At 50.9% G+C, this 19,066-nt stretch overlaps 1 protein-coding gene across 3 annotated transcripts; it reads left to right on the forward strand.

Moving 5' to 3' along the window:
- Nucleotides 1–7,421: 7,421 nt before the first annotated feature.
- Nucleotides 7,422–19,015, forward strand: TOB2 (transducer of ERBB2, 2). Of its 3 annotated transcripts, none has more exons than XM_044779041.2 (2): nucleotides 7,422–7,927; nucleotides 15,098–19,015. In XM_044779041.2, the coding sequence occupies exon 2, from the start codon at nucleotides 15,195–15,197 to the stop codon at nucleotides 16,230–16,232; it is 1,038 nt and encodes a 345-aa protein (XP_044634976.1). In that variant the 5' UTR covers nucleotides 7,422–7,927; nucleotides 15,098–15,194; the 3' UTR covers nucleotides 16,233–19,015. The 3 variants fall into 3 exon arrangements, with proteins under 3 accessions (XP_044634976.1, XP_070362915.1, XP_014719871.2); XM_070506814.1 differs by lacking the exon at nucleotides 7,422–7,927 and adding an exon at nucleotides 9,354–9,419; XM_014864385.3 differs by lacking the exon at nucleotides 7,422–7,927 and adding an exon at nucleotides 14,208–14,562.
- The last annotated feature ends 51 nt before the right edge of the window (nucleotides 19,016–19,066 follow it).

Raw genomic sequence — 19,066 nt, forward strand, 5'->3', positions numbered from 1 at the left:
GTCACTGTCCCGATTTAAGTTTAACTCTACGAATTTATTTTAGTCACCCAGGAATTTGTGATTCAAAATAGACGTATTGGGATTCATTAAGCACCTTGTTCTCTTATGGGAAGGAATTTAAAACCATCCATGCCTTTCATTATAGGTAAACCAAAGTCATTTTTAGAAACTTACTATTTTTTCCTTCCTGTCTAACTTTAATTTTGAACTAAAGGGATGGCTTCCAAAAATGGTAAAGGGAATGAGACAAAATGTCTTCAAATCGATGAGTTAGGAGAATTGAACTTGGTTGATTTGTTTCATAAAGTGCATATATATTCACATTAAGGGTATGGTTTTTCTCTTTTTTTTGAGGAAGATTAGCCCTGAGCTAACTACTGCCAATCCTCCTCTTTGCTGAGTAACACTGGCTCTGAGCTAACATCCATGCGCATCTTCCTCTACTTTATACATGGATGCCTACCACAGCATGGCTTTTGCCAAGCGGTGCCATGTCTGCACCCGGGATCCAAACCAGCAAAACCCGGGCTGCCAAGAAGCAGAACATGTGAACTTAACCGTTGCGCCAGTGGGCCAGCCCCTGGGGTATGGTTTTATTTTAAGTAAATTAACAGATTAAGGGCAAATTGAGACATGTCTCTTTTTTTGTTTGTTTGTTTGCTTGAGCAAGATTGGCCCTGTGCTAACATCTGTGCCAGCCTTCCTCTATTTTGTATGTAGGACGCCGCCACAGCATGGCTTGACAAGCAGTGTGTAGGTCCAGACCAGAGATCTGAACCCACGAACCCCAGCCTGCTGAAGTGGAGTGTGTGAACTTAACCACTATGCCATTGGGCCAGCCCCCAGACATATCCTTTACCCTAGCTCAACTACTTTCTGCCTGCTAGAGGTGATAAGAAGTTATCCTGAGGAGGCACATTCATAATTTGAGACTTCTGGGCAAGTAGATCTTTGACACCGTGGATTTGAAAAAAGTGGCAAATCCTAAGGAATCCAGGAGCTTGGCCCATGGTTACACTGCAACTTAATGGCAAAGCTGAGGAAAGAAATGAGGCTTCTGACTTCTAGGCAGGGTTTTGGTCTAGATCAACAAAACTTGATTCAGATTTGTGATGTATTGTGTCAAAAATTGAATTAAGATAATCTCTGCCTTCCAGGAATTCAATAAGGGAGCCTGCCAGAAACAGCTCAGTGTAACCCAGAAGGTGCACAGGGGAAGGGTTTGGGGCCCAGCTCGGGGGCACCTCAGGAAGGTGAGGGGAGGTCACAGCCACAGGGCTAAAAATAACCCTTAAGCCTTCCCCATCTCATCTCTGCCCCCCATTCTCTGTGCTCCAGCCCCAGGGCCTTGTTTCAGTTCCTGAAACTGCTGCTTTCCCCCGCCTCAGTGCTTGCTACCTGTTAATCCCCCTCTAACGCTCCGCCCCGCTTTGCTCAGCTAACTCCTACTCATGCTTCAGAGCTAAATAGTTCCTCAAAATGCTTCTTCCGACCCCCAAGCTAAGTTAGTCCCCCTTGTTATACTCCCACGTAGCACCATAAGCATTTAGTTTACAGCATCTGGTAATTACTGACTGTCATCTACTAGACTGTTCCACGATGGCAGGAACCAAGTCTGTTCTGCCCGGCAGGTAGCAGGTGCTCAGTATTGAATGCATCATTGAAGTCAAAGAAACCAGATAATAAACTAGGCTTTAAAGGATACGTTGGAACCTGCAGGCAGAGGGGGTGGGGTGGGCAGATGAAGACACTAGTGTGGGGGACGCATTTGAACAGGGTGGTGTGTTTGGGGAGCTCTCTGAGCAGTTCTAAAGCTTCAGGTGGGGGTATGGTATGTCAAGAGTTGCCGAGAACAGACCATTTTCACTTAGAATTTGTCATTGATTCTACAGTAACTTTAGTTTTAATGTGTAATATGAGTCAAAATGTTTTGCTAAAATCAATTTTTAAAATTTACTTATTACCCTGGTCCACATAACATCTTGCATCTACAGTTTCAAAAACTACTCTTTAGTTTCAGCAAAACACCACCTTAACTGTGCTCCATTAGCCTCAGCATGTATGCTTCTAAAAGGTCTTGCAAAGAAGCTTAAGATTAATGAATGCCTCTCACTGTCTCAAAGGGCATACCCCCTCCACACTCATCAGCAGTGGAGCAAGTTCAGCCTCAGCCCAGTGAATTCCACTGACCTCTGCTCCTCTGTCACCTAATTTCATAATCTCGTTCTTGGTTTGTTTTCTTCTGAGGCCAAGAGAACAATACAATACAATGAATGAGTTAAGAACACCTGAGATAAAGTAACTGGGCTTGAAGTTCAAATCTTTAATTATTGTCTGCCTTGAACTTTAGAATAAATCCTTTTGAATTTTAGAAATTAGGATAATGATAATACCAAATTCTCTGTTAGGAAAACATTCCTTACAAGCTGAATTTTGACCTCTAACAGTGTACAGTTCTGTGAAGAGAATTAGAATAATGATCTCAGCCAACTGCATGGCCACAAAAAATCAGAATAGTCTTAAAAATTACAGTTTTTTCCCATTGTTGAAATAAGCACTACCTACATAAGTCTAGTTGAAATAATTGAATTCATCATGTTCAGCCTGAGAAAGTGGTTCCCTTTCCTGGACTTATGATTACTATTATTTATTAAGTATGCAGCATTTGATATGTATTCAGTTCTAGGTTCTAAAAAAGATGGGCATCTTGCTTCCAGCTTCTCAAGTACACTCTGTACACCCATGGTAATTTAATCTCCTTTAAGCACTATTACATGTGCTCTTGCTCAAAAAAAAGTGTAACGAGAAATGTGTGGGCTTTATATTACAGACCTATATTTGAATTCTGCTCTGCTGTTGACCATTAGTCAGTCATTCAGCCTCTCTGTGCTGTTTTCTTATCTATCACATAAGAATAATAATGCCTACCTCTTCTGGTTGTAAGGATTAAATTTGACCTTTTAAGTGCCTGACCCTTACAGGTAGGCTTTACATAAATGATAGTTCTTTTACCATGGGTCACTGCTTCTTCATAGATAAACATTTAAGTCCTGGCTTTGACGGTCCTCCGAATGGTTCCCTCTCTCCCCTGTCCCAAGGTTTTCCTCCACTCCTCTGTGCTCATCAGGCAGGTGAAGGGACATTCCTTGCAGACGCCCTGTATTCTTGGTTCTCTGTTTCCTTTGTTTGAAATATCCTTCCACCTTTATATCAGCCTGCCAACTCGGTACCTCTTCCTTGTAAGCTCCTAACCTCACATGAATGCTTCCAGATACACCAGACCCCACAATCACCTCTCACTTGGACTATTTTCATGCCTAGTATATATGTATAACAGAAACATAAGTTTCATGAAACGATATTTACTGTGTGTATTGCACTCTGATATTCTCATTTTATTCCATTCTGTCCTAAAATGTCTGGCTGAAATTCATGAAGCCAAGTGATTTTATGACCCCACTAATGGGTCATGACCCACAGTTTAAAAACTAAGCTAGATCCTAAGATCCTTGAGCTCCTTTTGCCTCTCCTTCCACTGCAGGGCATACAGTAGGCAGCCGCTCAAACACTTACTGCACTCAACAGAAAAAGTGGTCACAAACTCAGGAATCTGGGTAATATAATTGATTGTAAAGGGAGGGGGTGTAAGAATAGCCCGAACAAGATAAGTGGTATGTGACTCTCGGCCTCAATGTCTGGGAGACAATAGGGAGTGGTGGGGACCTTGGGGGAACCAGAGAGCACAGGCTCTGTCTAAAGGAGACAGCTGCCATTCGATTCCAATTGCCAGCTTGAACGCCCAGTGTTACCAGATATTTGAATTTAGGACAAGTGGCAAAGTAAGGTATTTTTGTGCAGTCTTCAAATTTTTTAATGTTGTCAACCATTTTTAAAATTTTACTGTGTCAGTATATGCCAAGACAATACATCCACCAGATGTGGACCTTGGCCTGCCAATTAGGAGCTTCTAAATTAAGAAAATTAACTTCCCAGGGAATCAAACTGAACTGACTAAATTTCAGAGATTGTATGTCACTCTCTTCTGACCTGTAGCTCTTTAATAGTAGTTTGAAGCTAGGCTGTAAAGGTGAAGGATTCTTTGCCTTGGTTGGAATTTTCCTGCCTTAAAAAAAACAAACAAACTCCAATTCCCACCTCTTCCCAGTTATTCAGTTCCTTATTAACTCTATCTCCAGGTGGCCTGTGTGCCACTACCAAGGCTAAAATGTTCCTTTCTCCCAACACTGCAGTTTGAGTGCCTTAGCAAGAGCCAGGTTTGTTCACTTACCTTGTTTACTAGAATTCATTCACATCAGTCAGTGGTGAGTAAACAGCAAATCATTTGCCCTCAGCATCCAATCACTCTTCTCCAAAGCCTGTTTCTGTTTTGGCTGTCTTTGCTCCTGCCCAGCTGGAGCAGTGGAGCTGAAGAATCAAATTCAGGAAGTATTTTCTTGGATAACTTAAACTACAAAATTTCTCACCCCGGCAGGCATGTGTGTATGGGACAGTGACTCACCCCTGAGAGTTAACTGGGGCTAATTATGACCAGCCTGACTTGTCACAGCACCAAAACATCTGGCATAACTTGCTTACCCTCAGACAGGGGAGTTGCCCCCACCCTCTCTGCTCTGCACATGCTTACCTCTGAAGCTCACCATTTCGAAAACGTGGTGTGTGCCTTTCAACGCATGATTATTCAAAATGAGAGGGGACTCTGGAATGCTTGAGTAGGAATTCAGCTCACAATTAAACCCTGGCAAGATGAAATCACACGTTGGGGAGAGAAAAACGTCCTCCTCACCACGTGATAAATGAAGACATCAGCAGTTAAGGGTGATTGCCTTTTTTCCCCTCTGTTTTATCTTTTCCTATTTATATGCTAACTCTTTACCCAGGGCTCTCATTTGCCAAAGAGGCTGTATTTCTCATTTTTATTTTAGTGATGTTGCTCAGTGCTGGTGTTTCCAGCACTGCACGATTCGAGTAAAAGCACGAACATGCAGAAATTGAACGCCTTCCTTCCAGGGATTCAGTCTGCCCTCCTGCAGCCTGCACTGAATGGTAGGAGATCTCTACTCTATCTGCTTATATGGACACCATCCCTTCTTCCTGAGATACCCCAGGAGAATTCGTTTCAGCTACATCACCTTTCTCATCATCCTGTCTTGTAAGGTTTCTTACTGAGGAATGCACAGCGAACTGAGCACAGGATATGTAGGATGCAATTTGACCAGAATGGTTGCCTTTAAATTAAGAACAGCAACTGTTTGAGCCAGGTATTATATACAGTACCATATTTAATCCCCACACGATCTCCATGTTAAGGACGAGAAAATACATATGGTGTCAAGATAACACGGTTGGTGGCAGAATTTGGATGCAAATCCGCCTATTTCCAAGACTCTAATAAGTGACTACAAATACCAGCACCCCTTGCAATGTCCCCACTGCGCAAACGCACACTCTCCCCTAGAGCCTCGGCTCCTCAGCTCTTGGCCCCCCTCCTCAGTCCTAGCGGTTAGATCGAAAAGCCAATCACATGCCGCCTCTCCCTGCTCCCCGACCAATGGGAAGGCTGTTGCTAACATGCCGGTGATATTTTTAGCTCGTCAGGCTTCTGGAACCCAGCCGGTCGGCCCCGGCTCAGTGCCCGGGCGGAACAGGCGCAGGGAGGAGAGGGAGAGGAGTGAGGTGGGGAGGGAGGGAAAAGAAGGGGAGGTGTGGAGCGGCGGAGGGGGCGTGTATGTGACGCTCTGCCACTCGCTGACGCACAAAGCAAGTAGTCCCTGGAGGTGCCCCAGGGGCCGAAGCGCTCGGAGTGTGGGGGATGGGGGCACTCCGGGCTCGGGCTTCCTCCCGCCTCCCCGTCCCCGTGGAGTTTGCCCTCCAGTCTGGCGATTCTCTGCTGCAGTCAAGGAAAGCGCGTTTAAACCCCCACGCCACCGTTGCTCTCTGCCCTTGCCAAAAAAAGTGATGAAGGGAAAAAAAAAAGCAAACTGTTCGTAGCTGGAAACTTTCGGATCTCGCCACCCCACGTGGGTTCGGTGGCTACCGTTGCCCTGGAACCTTCTGGAATAAGAATAAAGGTCGGAGGTGGGGAGAGAATTGGGGAATGGGCAATTAAAGAAGGGAGAGGGGAGAAGACTTCATGCGCCAGCTCCCAGAGGCCCCAGGCCTCGCCACCTGGCAGCCCAGTCCTCCTGTGACCTCGGCCGGGCGCAGGCCTCCCTACCCACAACTCCGCGCCTCGCGCAGTCACCAAGTGGCCGAGGGGCCCGCGTTGGCACAGCCCGGGCAGGGGGCCGAGCGCGCGGGCCTGGCGCGCCCCGTTCCGGGTTCGGCGAGCCTCGGTCCCCCGCCCGAGGGACCGTGGGGTGCGCGAGCCCGACGCCCTTGGCACGGGCTGGCGCCACCGCCCGCCAGCAGGGGCTGTTACTAGAGGGAATGTGGCTCTCTTCAGTGCCCCCTCCGGGGGTCGCCAGGCGGGCGGAACGACCACGGGAGTCGCAGAAGGGCCGAGCCCCACCCGGAGCGGGCCGGGGACGCGCCTGCGCAGAGGCGGCGCCGGCCCTCCCCGCCGCGAGGTAGCCGGGCGCTGGAGGCGGCAAGTGGAAGGTTAAAGTAGCGCTTGGCTCGTTTTCCCCGGCGTCCGGCCTCGCCTCGCCTCCCCTCCCCTTCCCCCCGCTCAGCGGGCCCGGGTCTTGGTCTCCCAACTCGCCCTCCCTTCGACGCTACGCGCCCCCAGACTAGACACAGGCCCTCGGAAGACTCGGAGCAACCCGAGTTCATAAAGGTCCGAAACGTTTGCAGAGCTCGCGTCGTCCCCTCATCTCCCTGACCCGCGAAGAGCCCGTAACCGGGGCAGTGCGAGCGCCGCGGGCACGGCCGGACGGTCAGAAGCCCAGAGCCCGGGGACTCGCCCAAGTGGCCTGAGGGACGGTTCGGCCGAGGGTCCGAACCGTCGGCGCCGGGGCAGGTGCAAGGCCGAAGACACGGGAGGGAAGTCCCCTCCCCGCGACCTCCATTCATCCAACACATCTACAGCGACCAACCCGGTCGGGCCCAGTGCACGCCCCTGCCCGCCCGGCGCCCGTTGTCCACCCGGGGAAACACCTTACACAATGAGCCCCATTTCAGAGTGGTTTGGGGCATGGAGAAAATAACTACGTTGCGGCGCCGTGATGGGGAGGAAGGCGGGCAGCGTTACACAGGCCGGCCAGAAGCGGCCTCGCTAACGTTTGATCTGGGATCTGAGCGATGAGCAAGGGCGGCCACGGGAGGGTGGGGTTGGGGGTGGGGTTGCGGGGGGCGCGGGAGCCCCCCGGGTGCCAGGCGGAGCAGCAGGCCGCCCGGCCGGAGGGGTTAAGCTGCCCGCCGGCCGGGAAGTAGTCCCGGCCCGCGCACGGCCCCGCCCCTGCAGGGCGGAGGGACGCATCACGCAGGGGTGGGGAAGCCGGATCCGTGCGCAGGGTTGCTAAGGGTGAAACTTTTCATTGACTTTGCTCACTTTGGGCCGGGGCGCGGGAGGGTGCGGGTCATCGGCCGAGATAACCTAGCGGCTTGGGCGACGCGGGGCAGAAGGGCAGGACCGCCCGCCCGCCACAGCCGGGACCGTCCTCCGCCCCGCGGCACGAACCACTCTCCGGTCCGCCATCCCCGCGCCATCGCCGCCGGCCGGCCCGCCCGCCCTCCGTCCCCCCGCTGCTAAGCCCGACCTCCAAAAAGCTGAATTATTATTGAGAGTCATAGCCCATACTCCCCTCCTTCGCCCCCCAACCGTCAACGAAGAAAAGGACACATCGGCCCCCGGGCCGGCGGCACCCGGGAAGAAAGAGAAAGCGATCTCCGCCCCGCGCCCCCGACCACCCTGGACGGAGAAGCCGCCCGGTGGCCGGCAGACCGCCCCGCCGCCGCGCAGACCCGAGTGAGTGAGTGGGGGGCGTGCGGGCTGGGGGCCCCTGAGACCCGACAGGCCCCACGCCTTCCCCCACACCCCCGCCCCGCTCCCGTTCCTCGCCTTGCTGGACGCTCCACGTTGCTGTCGCCCGCCCCCCCCCCCCAACGCCTGGCCATTTTCCTTCCCCCGACCCTGTAGAACCCCCCTTTCCCCTTGTGCTCCCTTCCCCCCCTCACGCTCGCTCTCATCCTGGGGTACCCCAGAGCCCCCTTGTCTCCACTTCTAAGTGTGGCCCTCTCTTGGGTGGGTGCATTTTCTCCCTTCTCCGCCTCCCTCAGTTCTTCATATCCTAGAGACTCGCTAGATTTTCCTTGTTCCTCAAAAAAACCTAACTCCCACCACCATTAAATAAATCAGAGGAAGAAAGGGGATCCAGGCCTTGTTTTTCTGCTTTTCCCGTGTGCAGGGAAGGAGGTGGTAATTAATAATTAATAGGGTTTATTTCTGGCCCTCTGAAGCCTGAGGGATGAAGGGTGAACACCCCTCTTTTGGACCAGTGGTGACTGTCCTCTGGGCCGCTGAGCCAGAATTCACCATTTTGGCTTGAACTCTATTCTCTTTTAAGGGAAAACTGGGAGGAAAAAAAGTACCTTTCCAGCAATACCAGTGAGTGGATTCTGGTTGATCTTGGTAAGGTGCCTGGGAGGAAGAGCCCCGCTGCTAAGCTCCTTCCGCTCCTGTCCGGAGGATGGACTGTGCCCTTGACCAGCAAGGGAGGGGAAAGAAGGAGCAGAGAAGAGGGGCCACTGGCAGGCCCTCTCCCACCCCCCAGAACCAGAACCCCACACAGCAGGTCTCAACTTGGGGGCCAGCGGAGGGGTCTCGAGTGCCTGCTGAGTATCTACCCTTTTTCTCCCTCCTACCCACCCTACCCTGGGAGTGGGTCCCTCATCTTTGACTATCCAGCGGAAAAACACCCCTATTCCTTTCTTGGGCGCCTGCCCCCATCCCCCTCTTAAGCAGAGGAGGGGAAGAAGCTTGTGTGGGAGGAAGGATTAGGGAGGTTTACCACCCTCTAGGGGAGCTTTGCCGAGGGTCTGGTAAGTCTGGTCATAGAGCAGGCCTTGTAGTGGGAGGAGACTCACAAACAATTTTAAGTATTAGAAGATGTTGTTCAGGTGTCAAATGTACAGTTTTTCCTTCCCTTCCCGGGAACCTTTTCCCATTTCCCTCGCCGGGTCTGGTTACTCGGACTTGGATTAGAAGAGGGGTGAGGCTTGGGCCCTGCTGGCGTCGGGCCTTCTGATTGTTGGCCCGGCACCTCCCTGCAGCTTAACTGGGAATTTCTTTGGCCAAGAGGACGGGAGAACTGGATTTAATTCCTGCCTTTCCTTTCCCGGCTGTGGGGGTGCTGGAGCCGAGCCCGCTGGGCATTAAGTGAAAAGGCTCTTTTCACTTTGAATCCACCGTCCCTACAGCAACTCCAGAGGCCACCCCGCCAAGGAATACAGATTAAACGGTAGGGTTGGGGGTTGGTGATCTTATTTATCTCAGCCTACCGCTTTCACCCAGAAAAAACTCATCAGAAGCAGATCTTCATAATTCACCAGTTATAGGAGGCGGTGAAGAGAACGGGGCAAAAGTTCAGCCTCTCGTGAAGCTGAGAGAGGGAGATGGTGGGGTGATACAATACGGAGAGTAGGCCTTATGGGTAGGTAGAATTTATATAAAGTGTATTAGGCGGTGGGCGGGGGAGGCGGGGGGGGGGGCGGTGCGACCGTCCGCCACAGCGCGCATGTGCGTCGGAAACTTTTCCTTCGTTCTCCGACCCTCTGCCAGCTCCCTGTACTGGGCATGCGTGGTTTGCCGGCTGAGCCTTCGCAAAGCACGCAGGGAAGTGTAGTGTGGGGAGAAAATAGGTCACTTGCTCCAACCTGAGCGTGAGGTTTCTGAGGACTACGACTCCCAGAGCGCAGAGCGTGTCTTCGCCGCCGGCCTCCCCACTTACGTTGGGGCTCAGTCAAGTCTTTCTGGGTTTGGAGGAACCTAGAGTGCCCTAGAAAGGGATCTGGTAGTTGCGAGAAGCCTTGTAGTCAGTCTTGGGCTTGCACGGTCCATGATTGGGGGAGATGGTGTGATACTCTGGGCGGGGTCGTGCAGTCAGTAGGACAAGTCCTGGAAGCCTTTCAACCACACCCGCCCGTCTGGGCCACCGCCTTGGGACTGGCGGGGTGGGGCCGTCGCCTGGCCCGCCTGGAGCCTGGCTCTTACTCCCTGGCACCCTACAGGCCTTGTCAAAATTGAGAACCTCTCCTCCCCTATTCCCCTTTCCACACTCGTTTGAATCCAGTCGTGCTGGATTGTAAGGATGATAAGGATGTAGGATGTTCAGGCTTGAGGTGCCTGAATATTTTTAAAGATACCCATGATTTGGGGGCCCAATGGCTTCCCTCACCGTTATCCCTCCTTTTCCTCTTTAAAACATAACTTTTTCTTCTTAAAAACTTTCTGTCCGGTGCCGGCCGGTGGCGCAGCAGTTAAGTTGGCACATTCCGATTCTTGGCGGCCTGGGGTTCACCAGTTCGGATCCTGGGTGTAGGCATAGCACTGCTTGGCAAGCCATGCTGTAGCAGGCGTCCCACATATAAAGTAGAGGAAGATGGGCCCAGATGTTAGCTCAGGGCCAGGCTTCCTCAGCAAAAAAGAGGAGGACTAGCAGTAGTTCGCTCAGGGCTAATCTTCCAAAAAGAAAACCTTCACATTTTTGCCAGAGTTCTCTGGAAACTCTGCTACCTATCATTGACTGGACCTGCCTTCCTCTGTTTTGTTTTGTTTTTTTAATTTTGTTATTTATTTATTTATTTATTTATTGAGGAAGATTAGCCCTGAGCTAACATCTGCTGCCAGTCCTCCTCTTTTTGCTGAGGAAGACTGGCCCTGAGCTAACGTCCATGCCCATCTTCCTCTGCTTTATATGTGGGACACCTACCACAGCATGGTTTGCCATGAGGTGCCATGTCTGCACGCGGGATCTGGGCCGGCAAACCCTGTGGCCAAGAAGTGGAACGTGCACACTTAACCGCTGCGTCACCTGTTTGGCAGGGTGGCCCCTGCCTTCCCCTGTTTTTGTCATTCTGTGAAGCACTTAGTCTTTAAAACACAAGTCAGGGGCTGGCCCCATGGCCGAGTGGTTAAGTTTGCACGCTCTGCTTCGGTGGCCCAGGGTTTCGCCAATTTGGGTCCCCGTCGCCGACATGGCACCGCTCATCAGGCTATGCTGAGGCGGTGTCTCACATAGCACAACCAGAGGCGCTCACAACTATAATCTACAACTATGTACTGGGGGGCTTTGGGGAGAAAATAAGTAAATAATTTTAAAAAACAAAAACACAAGTCAGCACAAGTGATCTGAATCCAGGATTAAGTTTGTTACTGGAAGTAAGTAAGGAGAATGAGATATTAAATAAAAGTGGACAGAATTTACTTTCAAAGATTTTAGTTTTCCTTTTTCTCCCAAAGCCCCCCGGTACACAGCTGTGTATTTTTCGTTGTGGGTCTTTCTAGTTGTGGCATGTGGGACGCGGCCTCGGCATGGCTTGATGAGTGGTGCCATGTCTGCACCCAGGATCCGAACTGGTGAAACTCTGGGCCTCCGAAGCGGAGTGTGCGAACTTAACCTCTTGGCCACGGGGCCGGCCCTGCAACTTTTTACTATACTGACAGAAAGTAGATACTGCTATTGTTTAACACTTAGCCTTTGGGGGGTTTTTGTTGTTGTTTTTTTTTCAGGCTTTTTGCCACTTTTCCAGCCTTTTGCGCCCTAGTCACTGTTGGAAAAAATCTTGGAGGTCTTTCCTGCTGCTTAACTTGAATCTGCTTTTTCGTTTTGTTGAAGGGTGGTTGTTTCTGATCTTATCACATTCTATGAATATTTTATATATGTTCTAGAATTTGTCCATAGCCTTTTTAAAAAATGAGCAAACTCATCTGAGTGGTCGCTCCTATCTTTAGTTAAAGACAGGACAACACCAGTGCCTTAATCCTCTGTTTCATAAGCTTCTTGAAGTCAAAATTAGAGCCTGAGCTGATAGAGCAGAAAATCTCATTCTGGTTGTCCTGCGTTTTTGTGAGGTTCCACCCCACAGCCATCTGGCCTGGCCTGTTCTCCCATCAAAGAGGCAAAGGTGCCATTATATACTTCCTTATTTGTGCGGCGGCAACACTGAGGAACAAATTGGTGTGCAGCTTTACTTGCTTATGCTGCAGAAAATGGTTCGCTAGGCAGGGCAGATGACAGTGGTTCTATTGTATTTTAGGGTAGGAGGCTTATTTCCCAATGACTTTGGCCTGCATTTAAAATGCTCCCATTCTGAGACTGAACTGTTCAGGGGGTTAACTTGGAAGGCAATTATGCAGCAAGGTTTGAGGAAGCCTAGAAAGGTGTAGGAGCCCTTTGGTCTGGGTAGCATAGCAAAAGGCCATATGGTACCTTGGGAAAAGTGTCACATGTCATGTTTGAGTCTGTTTTTTCAAAAACATTTTGGAAACATTATCTTTAACTCTAGGCCCGTTCTTGGAACCAGTGTCAACTTTATTCACAACTTTTTGGTCTCCTCCATGTCGGACACCTCTAATGGACTGTGGCCCTCACAGACTTGCTCTTGAGGGGCCCACAGTTCTGGTGGCTAGCTTTGCATCTGATGACAAACCCAATCCTCATAAACAGAAAGCCCCTTATTTTTACCATTCTTCTTAGTTCTCTTTAAACCCCAAAGGGCTGTGGACTTGATCTGTGGTGACCATGAATAGACATTTGAAGAAACCTGGAGATCAAGTCTGTGTTGGGGGCTGGGATCGAGGGGAGACGAGGGTCTCCTGAATCCTGAGCGTCCCTGTGGAGAGTTTGGGAGAGGCCATGCTCCTGGCACCTCTGTTGACTCCCCACATGACCCTGTCTGTCTGCTCAGACCTGAAATGAAGGTGGGACTAGACCTAGCCACTGTCATATGATACTCCAGGCTCATTCTAGGGAATCACTGCTAACTTTCTTCACAAATTTTTTTTTTTTTTTGAGGAAGGTTAGCCCTGAGCTAACATCTGCCACCAATCCTCCTCTTTTTGCTGAGGAAGACTGGCCCTGAGCTAACATCCATGCCCACGTTCCTCCACTTTATGTGTGGGACGCCTACCACAGCATGGCTTGCCAAGTGGTGCCGTATCCGCACCAGGGATCCAAACTGGCGAACCCCAGGCCGCTGAAGCGGAACGTGCAAACTTAACCGCTGCACCACCAGGCTGGTCCCTCTTCACAGTTTTTTAATCTCCTCTGTGTTAAACATCTCTAGTGGACCACTATAGCCCTTACAGACCTCTGTTCTTGAGGGGCCCTGTGGTCCTGGGGGCTAGGTTTAGATTGACCCAGTGCGTCTTCTCTGATACTCACCCCAGAGATCTCTGCCTAAGGATTCAGTACAGAAATGTCCCAAGGAGCTACAGCCTCAGGCTTGAGAATTACAGGGAAGTGAGTTGAGGCAGGTTCAGAAAACTCAAGATCCTGAAGCCTAGAACTGGTACCTGGATACTCTATGCTGGACCCAGGGATTTTAATCAAAATCCAGCCCCAGGTCTTTTCACGGGACAAAAGATGCCCTTGACCGATCATGGATCAGTCTTGTCCCTGTGCTGAGCTTGGCAGCACGGTCTCGCCCAGAAGTCTTGCTAGGAACATGTTCGGGCCCTGCCTGCCCTCAAAGGTGGCCCTTTTCAGCTCCGTTCTCCCACAGCAGGAGGCTAGGAGCTGCCATTTTGGAGAAAGTGAGGAGATTAGGATCATCGGCTCTCAGGACCTCACAGATCATCTTCCTGAGACACAAGGTGGCCCAGACCTTGGGAATAAACCTTTTTGACCTTTGTGGGATCTGGCTGTGAGAGAGTCCCAAAATAACAATCTGAGTGTTTATCTTGGACTGTCTTCTCTCCAGGGATCTCCAAACACTTGAGAAATCTGATCTGGTGCCAAGGACAGGTGGTCAGACAGTCCCTGGGAGACTGAGTGATGATGGGTCCCCAGCTGGAGGCTGCAGGGTGATGGAAAATTTCTTCTCTCTGCCCCCCTCATCATCTACCCTCTAGCCAGAAACTACAGAGATTCTCTCAGGTCCCACCAGTGTCGCTCTTAACGTTTTGTTTTATAGGGCCCTGCTTCCGTGGAGCAGCCCCCGGTCAGCAGTTCTGTTGACCCACGCCTCTGGTTGTGACAGGTCTTGACTTGTTCCTGGAGATCATGCTCTTGTCTCCATTCTTGCAGGCTTTCTGGATGGCAGTGCACACCTTGGTTACACTGTGGAGTTTTTAAATCGGTTCTGCAAACCCAGAGTGAGCCAGAGAGCATACACATCCAGGGAGCCCGGGGTGACAGATTGGATGTGACTAGAATCCAAGCCCTCTGTGAAAAGTTGGCAGTGCCCCTTCCTGTTCGGTGACCTGTATCCCTTTCCATTTAAGGAGGAAAACTTTATTAAACTTATTTCTCCAAACACTTGAGAAATCTGATCTGGTGCCAAGAACAGGTGGTCAGACCTGTCCTTGAGAAAGATTTTAAATTTGTCTCTCGGCCTGTGACAGTTTGGGAGCATGACTTCACCAAGTTACTGCAAGGACAAGTGAGTAAGAGCCTTCCCTTCTCTGGCTGAAGTAGGGGCTCAATTTTTTTTGGTGTCAGTCGTATACAATGACCTGAATTCTCTAAGTAGTAGAAACCACAGCGCCCCTATTTCTTTAGAAATACTTAAAAAATAATAGCTGCCTTTATCAAGTCCTACTAAATACCAGGTACAGTGTGAAGTAGTTTATATCTTTGAACTAAGTTATTCTTCATGGTTGCCTCATGTTAACTGATGAAACCAAGGTTCAGAAAAAAAGTGACTTGCCCACAGTCACACAATTAAGCTAGTCACTGGTAGAACAGACCTTGGGTCTGTGTGATCCAGAGTTGGTGCCTTTTTGTCTGTCCTTCGCCATTGATCCCCCTGGCTTTCTGCATATCTACTCATGCCATGGGCATGAGTCTACAAAAGCTGAGTACGGCTGTTGAGGACAGGACATTGTGGACATCACTCATTCACAGGGTCTCCAGGAGTTGGAGCTGACTTGACAGCACGTAACAAAAAACTGATGATGCCCTTTCTCATTTCCCAGAGCCATCTAGAGCCCAAGGCTGCCCACCTTCCATCTCCTGCCACTGCCCTTGGCTTGTGCACGTGCCCTGCTCTGATTCTCTGCCTAGGAAAGGACCATGCAGCTGGAGATCAAGGTGGCCCTGAACTTCATCATCTCCTACTTGTACAACAAGCTGCCCCGGCGCCGGGCAGACCTGTTTGGGGAGGAGCTAGAACGCCTCTTGAAAAAGAAATATGAAGGCCATTGGTACCCTGACAAGCCACTGAAGGGCTCTGGCTTCCGCTGTGTCCATATTGGGGAGATAGTGGACCCTGTGGTGGAGCTGGCCGCCAAGCGGAGTGGCCTGGCAGTAGAGGATGTGCGGGCCAATGTGCCTGAGGAGCTGAGTGTCTGGATTGACCCTTTTGAGGTGTCCTACCAGATTGGTGAGAAGGGGGCTGTCAAAGTCCTGTACCTGGATGACAGTGAGGGCTGTGTTGCCCCAGAGCTGGACAAGGAGATCAAGAGCAGCTTCAACCCCGATGCCCAGGTATTTGTGCCCATCGGCAGCCAGGACAGCTCCCTGTCCAACTCCCCATCGCCATCCTTTGGCCAGTCACCCAGCCCCACGTTCATCCCCCGCTCTGCCCAGCCCATCACCTTTACCACTGCCTCCTTCGCTGCCACTAAGTTTGGCTCCACCAAGATGAAGAAGGGTGGTGGGGCAGCGAGTGGTGGGGGTGTGGCCGGCAGCGGGTCAGGTGGCCAACAGCCCTCCCAGCAGCAGCCGCGCATGGCCCGCTCTCCCACCAACAGCCTGCTGAAGCACAAGAGCCTCTCTTTGTCTGTGCATTCACTGAACTTCATCACGGCCAGCCCCGCCCCTCAATCCCAGCTCTCGCCCAATGCCAAGGAATTTGTGTACAACGGCGCTGGCTCTCCCAGCCTCTTCTTCGATGGGGCTGATGGCCAGGGCAGTGGCACCCCAGCCTCCTTTGGGGGCAGTGGGGCTGGCACCTGCAACAGCAGCAGCTTTGACGTGGCCCAGGTGTTCGGAGGTGGCACCAACAGCCTCTTCCTGGAGAAGACGCCCTTCGTGGAAGGCCTCAGCTACAACCTGAACACCATGCAATATCCCAGCCAGCCGTTCCAGCCTGTGGTGCTGGCCAACTGACCACCCACCTGCCTGCGGGGCCAGGAGCACCCAAGACCACAGAAAAGAGAAAGGAAAGGAAAGGCCAAAAAAAGAGGAAAAGAAAAATATACAAAAAGATGTCCAATCTTCTCACTCTCACTTCTAGAAGAAAAAAGATCCAGCCCAGGCATGGAAGGGGAGGGGCTCCCGAAGATCGTGTTTAACTCAACCCCCCTGCTGTTTTCCTGCCTGCCTCTGATTTATTTGGTTGGTTTGGGTTTTATATTTCTTTTTTTTTTTTTACATGTAGTTTTCTATATAACATATTTAATTAGTGGCTTCCTGTGCTAAGAATGGTCCAGATGTGAATTGCTGCTCCCTGCTCCCTCCCTCCTTTACACGCCTGGTTTAGGATTGGTGTGTCCAAGCTCACAGGGAAGGAAGAGCCGCAGCTGGGGCCTGGCCCTCCCCAGAACAGGGAGAGGCTGCCCTGTGTCACTGCCTCCGTCACCCAGCTATCCTCTCACTCAAAGCCATCCAACCTCAGCAGGCCTTCTTGGGCCCTGCCACCCAAATAGGTCTGACCCCAGCCTCCACTCCCTCTCAGGCCTGGGCCACAGGGAGCTGCCGGCTGGCTGCTTGACACCCTCCCCCTAGAGCTGAAGTCTCTGACTCCAGGGAGGTTAGCACTCTGTCTAGTGGAATTCCTTTCATCTCTGTCCTATGGCTCCACGCCACCATCCCCAACTGGCCCAGCCTATCATCATGGCCCTGGAGACCCAGCCGTTGACATGTGGCCTCTCTCACACGGCCTCTTCTTCCCTGGGCCTGAGGTGGTGGGTGGGGAGGTGGGACAAGTGTGGGTGGGGGTGTGTGCCTGCGCATGTGCGTGGTTTGCCGTCCTGTTTTAAAGGATTCCAAACCATGTGGAACTTCCCCTCTGGGTGTGATTCTGGGTTGAGCAAGTGCTTACTCATGTTTGAGGCTGGGGAACGGGCCAGGGACGGCGTGTCAGTCCTCTTGTAGGGTGGTTCACGTGGTGGGGTGAGGCTGCGGCTGAGCCTAAGACACTCCCAGGGGAAAGCACTGCAGCAGGAACTGGTTTCAGACTGCGGAGGGATCTGCACTTTTGTTTGTTTTTGACCAAAAAAAGGTTAGTGTGAGGGGCTGAGGGAATAGCAAGCCTCTGATGCCTAAGAAGCCGCTGAACTCAGACTCTCCTGTTGTGTGACCTTAGCCCGGGATGGGAGCTGCTCACCTGAGCACCCTGGTGGGCGGGAGTTAGTCGGTGCCTGAAGTGGGCAGTCCTGAGCCTTGAGTTGAGACTTTTTGGTCTTTTGGTGTAGACATTGTTTTAGTACATTTCTGCCCTTGCCTGCTTGAGAACTTCTTGGTACCTCTTGACATCCCCTCACTGCCCGACCCAACCCCACTGGGCCCAGGAGTGGTCTCCTGAGCAGGCTGGGCTGAACAGGCGCTTGGCCGTTGCAGGTGGTGTGTTTGGCTTACAGAAGAGCACTCGCTCTCGCCTCTGCCAGGAGAGAAGTTGTTTCTCTGACCCAACCCTAGTGGGCCAGCTTCCATGCCATGATGCTTTGGCAAGTGGGGTGCATGGCATCAGGGCCCCCCCCACCATCAGAAAGTACCAAAGTCCTTGGCACCCTACCCCACCCTCTCCGGCAATCCTCAAGTGGGCAACTGCTATGGCAGTGGGTCCAGCCCAGACAGACACTGCCAGCCTCCTCCCTGCAGTGGGCACCAGCTCTACCTCCCCTAGCCAGGCAATACCCTGGCTCCTCAGCCCAGCACCATCTGTCCCCCTACACTTCTCAGGGGCCAGCCCAGGCTGGGCCACCCTCTCCCTAGCCCTCAGCTCCCACACAGGTCACGTGCCCAGGCAGATGGCTGCTCTCTGGGAAAGGTTGGATGCTGCCTTATGTCCCTCCCAGCCCCCTCCTCCCACACTCGCGCACACAGGTACCGCCACACCTGGTTGGCTTGTTTCTCACCACACAGGGAGAGGGGGACTAGCCCCTAGTATCTTTTGAAATACGAAGAAAAATGTGTGTTCAGGAGCATGACTCCAGCGCTGGGCTCTTAGGCCCGGTTCAGTCTGTCTCGTCTCAAATCTAGGCATTTTTGCTTCAATTTTATTTTTTTTAAGGAAACAAAAACAAAAATCTGCACTAATTTACCTGGTTTCGTAGGAAAACTTTTTTTTTATTTTTTACATTTTTTGGTGTCCGTTTGTATTGAATAATTTGCTACATTTGTAAAATGTAAGAGGTATATATAATATATGTATATTTCTAACGTAAAAAACGTAATTTTTTTCTTTTCAAGATTTTTTCTTAAAAAGAGGACAGAAAGATATTTTTTCAGGAAAAACAAACTTTAAAATAAAAAAAGAGGAGACTAAAACCTATTTCTCCCCTTTCCCCATCCTCTCTCTATCTACCCCTTTCCCAGGAACAAATCAAAAGGTGGATTGTCTTGTAAAGAATGTAAGCTTTTAGTCCAGAATGATGATTTTTCTCAATGCAGTGAGCTATAGATTCTCTGGTTTGACCCCTAGGGACGGGAAGGGGGGCATTGAGGCAATGTGGAGAGGAGCTTGGGGGGGCAGGGTAAGGAACTTGTTTTCTTTAGTGAAGGAGGAATACAATCAAGCGTTTTGTATTCAGAATGTTGTGCAATATTTTGGAATGGGACATTGGTGTGTTAGAGGTTTAGTTTAAAAACAAAAGGATTGATCAAATCTGTACAGTTTATATTGTTCCAGATTTTTTTAAGTTTGTATTAAAAGCATGATATATAATAGCCTTCTGCTTGCTCCCAGCTTGTTTTATTTCTGGGACCCCTTTAAGATGGAG

The sequence above is a fragment of the Equus asinus genome, chromosome 4 (assembly GCF_041296235.1).
Source record: "Equus asinus isolate D_3611 breed Donkey chromosome 4, EquAss-T2T_v2, whole genome shotgun sequence".
NCBI lineage: Eukaryota > Metazoa > Chordata > Mammalia > Perissodactyla > Equidae > Equus > Equus asinus.

Bases quoted from the DNA above. Each gene is read 5' to 3' on its own strand.
- TOB2 (XM_044779041.2), top strand. From the start codon at position 15,195: ATGCAGCTGGAGATCAAGGTGGCCCTGAACTTCATCATCTCCTACTTG.